This window comes from Oxyura jamaicensis (genome assembly GCF_011077185.1).
Source record: "Oxyura jamaicensis isolate SHBP4307 breed ruddy duck chromosome 21 unlocalized genomic scaffold, BPBGC_Ojam_1.0 oxy21_random_OJ73025, whole genome shotgun sequence".
NCBI lineage: Eukaryota > Metazoa > Chordata > Aves > Anseriformes > Anatidae > Oxyura > Oxyura jamaicensis.
The window spans coordinates 1692-6889 of record NW_023304581.1 but is presented as its reverse complement, the minus strand read 5'-3'; the positions used below and the strand labels follow the sequence as shown (position 1 = coordinate 6889).

The window sequence follows — 5198 nt, the reverse complement described above, 5'->3', positions numbered from 1 at the left end:
CCCCCCCCCCCCCCCCCCCACCTCCCTCTGGGGTGGAAATTTGGCCCTGAGAAAGGTTAAAAATAAAAAATAAAAATGGGTTAAATCCAAATAAACCCCGACAAACCGTCCTGGCTGGGCGCTGCGCTTTTAACTCTTCCTGCCCCGTTCCCCAGGCTGGCGAGAGACGAGGCGCCGTCACACGCAGCAAACGCACTTTATTTCCACTTTATTTCGGAAGGGGGGGGTCCTGGGGTGGCAGACCCCCCCCCTTTTTTTTTTCCCAATGCCACGTTTGCCAGCAAACCCTCTCGTCCAGTGCCCCCGAGGCCCCTTTGGGGCCCTCTCAATGTCCACAAAATGGCAGTGCCGATGGGCTCCTTGTCCTGGAGGGGGGAGGGGGGGGCTTCAGGGGGGGCTTTGCTCAGCACAAGGGGGGGCGAGGGCCACGCAGGCTGCACCCCCTCATCTCCCTGGCCAGCCTCAGCACGGCGGCTCGCTCGCCGAGCCCTCCGTCGCCCCTCGGCCCGCAGCCGGCGCCCATGGCTTCCTCCTCCTCCTCCTCCAAGATGGAGCTGAGGCGCGGGGCGCAGCGGGCCCGCTCGGCCGGCGGGCGGTAGGGGCACTTGGCGTTGAGCAGCTTGCGCAGGGGCACCAGGGGGACGATGGCTTCGCCCAGGAGCTGCTGCTGGACGTGCCGGACGTCGTTCTGCCTCTTGAGCCGCTTGAACTCGTTGAAGGCGGAGGCGGAGGTCTGGAAGAGGAGCAGGGCCATGGCGCGCGCCGTGGCGGCTTTGGGGACGAGGACGGCGTGGCAGCGCAGCACCACCGCCTTGTTCTTCACCTGGTGCCGGTAGACCCAGGCGAACACCTTGGGGTGCCGCCGGTCGGCCGCGCAGTAGGTGATGCGGTGCAGCAGGTACGCGTGGCCCGGCCGGCGGGCCCCCTTCTCGCCGGGCGCCATGCGGATGCCGTGGGGTCCCAATGTCAGCTTCATCTTGGCCCCCCCGGCCCCGGCTTCGCTCTTGGCCCAGATCTTGCCCACCGCCTCCTCCGTGCAGCCCTCGCCCTTGGCGTGCAGCGTGACGGCGTTGCCCAGGTACCGCACCGTGTACGTCGGGTCCTCCTTGTTCAGCTCCACTTTCTGACGCCGGCCGCCGAAAACGCTGCCCAGGCGTTCCAGCGGGCACTCGGGCAGCAGGTCCGGGCAGGAGCGCAAGAAGCTGGCCAGCAGCGAGGCGTAGCCCAGCCCGGGGCCCAGGCTCTTCCCTTTGCACTTACGTTCATTTTCCACCAGCACGAACTTGCTCCGGCGCCAGGGCAGCATCCCCACCTCTCCCCCGCCGTCGTCTCCGGCTGCTAATCGCCTCGCCGGCGAACGGAGGGACCCCCAACCCCGGCAGGTTGGCTCGGGGGTGTCCCCCCCCAACGCCGGGTGTCCCTTTTTTCCCCCAGCGGGATCGCTCGGAGGAGGACGAGGATTCGGGAGCGAGCGGGCGCTGCGAGAGAGCGGAGAGCGGTGGCTGCAGGGACGCAGCTCTCCGTGGGCTGCTCCACCTCCCCGCGACGCCGCATCGCGCGGGGAGAGCCGCGGCGCGCACCCCCTGCCAAAACCGTGGAGAGGCAGGGGAAAGAAATAATAATTAAAAATTATGGAGATTTCTCTCAGAGCTCCACAAAATAAGGATGAAACGCAGCCCAGCCCCCGGCTCGAGACAGACCCCGAGCCGTGCCGGCTGCAGCCCCGCAGGGATGCGCCTCACGGAGGGGGGGGGGGGGAATGGAGGCAGAAGCCATGGGAATGATTTTGAAGAGCTTTGGGCACGGCTCCTGAGCCCGTCGCAGGGAAAAAGTGTTTTGTTTTGTTTTTTTTGTCGTCATTTATTGATTGATTTTTTAAACAAATCTGAATGTTTAGAGAGGAGTGGGTGCCGGATGAAGGCAGCAGCACGGGGGGGGGGGACACGGCCACCCCCGGGTGACACGGCCACACAGCACCACGGCCGCAGCAGGGCAGTCTGCAGGCAGCATGTGGGTATTTTTTGCCCTGCACCCCCTCCCCCCCCCCCCCTTTAATTTTATTTTTTTCCCCATTTTTTCCCACCAAGCAGCCCAGCCTCGTTGCTGCCGCTCCTGGGTGGAGGTTTGGGCTCTTCACCTGTTGCTTTTCCCTCCAGCTGAGGCCTGGGGAAAACTTCTGTAGGCAGGGTGGCGAAAAGAGGGGCTCGGGGGGGGGCGTTTTGGGGACGTTTGGTCTCTGCAGTAGGGTTTGAGGGGCTTGGGGATTTGGCTCTCACACTTTGCGCTGTGCCTTCCGTCCGATTTTGACCCCATGGGGCTCCTGGTGGGGGTGCAGCGGGGAAAACCCCGGGGCTGGGGGATCCCCAAAAGCCCTCTGCCCGCCTTGGGAGCAAAAACGGGGAAGAAAAGGGGGAAAACAGCAGCACGCACCTCCCTTTTTTTTTTTTTTGCCCATTTCCACTGCCCAGGGAAGCCATTTCCCAGCAGCTTTGCAGCTTTCCTGCGGTGTGAGGGGAAAGCAGCCTTAAAATAGCTGCCTCGCGGGCAGCGCCAGCCCCGCGGCCGTGGAAGCCTCGGAGGTTTTGCAGCCAAAATCATCAAAAATGCATGACTTTGTGTCATTTTTTTAAAATATTTTTTGTTTGCTTGTTTCAGAAGCCAGGGCTGCAGGTCGGTGCGCGCGCTTTGCTCCCAGCGTGAGGACGCTGCTGAGGACAGGGTAATTAATGAATCGCTAAAAATAAATGAGAATATAAAATCCTATATTATTTAGGAAGCCAGTCTCCCCTCCCCATGCTGCTCCCGCGCTGCCTCTGCAAGCTGCTGAGGGTTTTCCTTTGATCCGTTAGGTTTTGGGGGACCCCAGTGCCCCCCCCCAGACCGCATAATGGGGTAAATGCCTCGGGGCCAAGCCGCGGAGCGGAGGAGGAACCAAGCGTCTGGCTGCTCGGCGCCTCGACCGACCGGCCCTGCGAATAGCTAAGTGCCATCATTACGCTTCAGAGTGAACAAGCCCACGGAAGGTTGGGGGGGTTCTGATTTTCCCCACGTCTGAGGGAACCGGGCATGGGAAGCGGGGCTCAGCCGCTCATGGGGACGAGACCCCCCCCCCCTCGGGACCACCAGAACGGGGGGGGAAAATCGGGTTTTATCGGCAGGAGGCCGCGGGGAGGCTCTGCGGCAGCGGGGCCGGGAGCGCCGGGGAGGCAGACGGGCGGAGGAGATGAAAGCGGCTATTTTAAGCCTGCCTTTGGCTGGCGGCCTGGAACACGCCGGCTTGGCGTTTTCTCCCCCAAACCTCCCTTTATTTTTTTTGCACAGCTCGGGCGGAGGGAAGGAGGCGACGGCCTCGGTGCCTGTCGAGGGGACCCAGCTGCGCTGGGTTTGTTTGTGTTTGGTTGTTTTTGTTTTGTTTTTCCTCCCCCACGGGTGTCCGAATCGCGATTTTTTCAGCTTGTTGCCTGCGTAAATCCCGGTTCAAAGACGCGTTCGGCAGGCTTGGGGGTTTTTGCTTCCCGGGAGGGACATCAGGCTCGCCCATCCATCCTTCAGTCTCCTTCCCACCGCCACGGTCTCCCGCTGGCGGCTTTGCAGAAGGACGAGCGACCCTCACACGAGCCCCCGCGGCTTGTGCAGCGCCTGGAGCGGCAAATGTTGCGATGAGGCGTTGCTCCTTTTGGGGAGAAAGAGCTAAAAAGCCCCTTTTTGGCCTTAGAGGGTAAGCAGGGGGGGGGGGGGGGGGCCTTAGTTTGGGTTTCCTTGCAGCTCTCGATGCTCCGATCTCGTTTTTTTTCTCCTGCATCAGAACCCGCAGGGAATTCAGGTGCCGTGCTCCAGCCTGGTAAAAACGAGTCAGAAACGCTAAATAAGACCAAAATGCCCCCAAAACGCAGCAAACTGGACAACCCCCCCGCCATAAATCAGCAGGGGCCCCGACGCCCACCCTTGGAGGTGGAAAACCGGGAATTCGGCTCCTCCAGTACAGGAAGAACAGGAGGTATCTGTAATTAAAGAGCAATTTGCTCACGGCCGCCCCACGGCGGGGTCAGGGCTGATTCCCACGAAGGCTCTGGCGTAAAGGTGGCCCCAGCACCCGGCAGCAAATTTGGGGTTGGGGCTCCCAAAGGCTGCCACGAGGGCACCCTGACGAGCCACTCGATGGCATCTGTGCCCTTTCCTTCTGCGTGTCAGGCGTTAATTAAAAGGCAGGGGGGGAAAGGGGGGAGACAGGGGGAAAACGGGGGGACAAGGGGGGGACGGACACGACATTTGGGTTTGCAGCCAATTTTTTTCTTTCTTTACACCGCAGGAGAGCTTCGCAGGACGTCCCCCGTGGGCTCCCGTGACCGGATTCCTGCCGGGGAGGAAGGAAAAGAAGGCGTTGGGAAACGGCTCGGCGGAAAGAAGGTAAAAAAAAAAAAAGAACCAAAAAAAAAAGGAGAAACACGTAGAAAAAGAGGAAGAAATGAGAAAACGGGCAAAGAGAGGTCTACGGGCCCCCCGCGCCCCCCATGCCTCGGCAGCGGGGATGCTGCGGGGCGTGGGCCGGGCGCGTGCGGGGCGTTATCCCGTCGGGGCAGGGCACCCCGTGCCTCCTCCCGGGAAATCTTTAACCAGTGCAGGCGGCGCAGGCATGGAGGGCAGCGTGCGGCCCCAGGGCGAGCGCCTGCAGCTGCTGCTGCGCCGCTGCCGGGAGGCCAAGGCCTGTGCCTACTGCCCCTACAGCCGCTTCCCCGTGGGCGCCGCGCTGCTCACCGCCGGCGGGGAGATCTTCTCCGGTAAGGCGCCGCCGCACGAAGCTCCTTTCGGTTGGGTTTTGGGGGTTGGGTTGGGGTTCGGGGGCGCCCCGTTCCCTTCCCGCGTCCTGGTGGTGGGCGTCGTTCGCCGTCCCGGTAGGTGGAGGAGGTGAAAAGCGTGGTGGATGTTTTGGGGGTGTGGGGAAAAAGGGAAATATAAAGGAAGGGGAATGAGGAATGCGTTGGCTGGAGGCCAGGATGGGGCGGGACGCACGGGAAGGCATGGAAATGGCACTTTTATGTGTGTTCCCACCGTTAAAATAAAAAAAAATGAGTCTCGAGGGGGTGTCCCCGAGCCATGGGGGTGTCCCCGAGCCATGGGGGTGTCCCCAAGCCGTGGGGGTGTCCCCGAGCCGTGGGGGTGTCCCCGAGCCATGGGGGTGTCCCCGAGCCGTGGGGGTG

General features: G+C 62.2%; 2 protein-coding genes across 2 annotated transcripts in view; one reads left to right on the top strand and one right to left on the bottom strand.

Annotated features, from left to right (window-relative positions):
- Positions 1-254: 254 nt before the first annotated feature.
- Positions 255-1594, bottom strand: FAM43B (family with sequence similarity 43 member B). The gene has a single exon (XM_035312814.1). It carries the CDS (start codon positions 1304-1306, stop codon positions 404-406), a length of 903 nt encoding a protein of 300 aa, XP_035168705.1. The 5' UTR covers positions 1307-1594; the 3' UTR covers positions 255-403.
- A 2890-nt stretch (positions 1595-4484) lies between these two features.
- CDA (cytidine deaminase) overlaps positions 4485-5198 on the top strand; it is a 2046-nt gene continuing 1332 nt past the window's right edge. Inside the window, exon 1 of the mRNA XM_035312815.1 lies at positions 4485-4778. Coding sequence (XP_035168706.1) covers positions 4529-4778 — 250 coding nt within the window. The 5' untranslated portion in view covers positions 4485-4528. The remainder of the gene's footprint in view (positions 4779-5198) is intronic.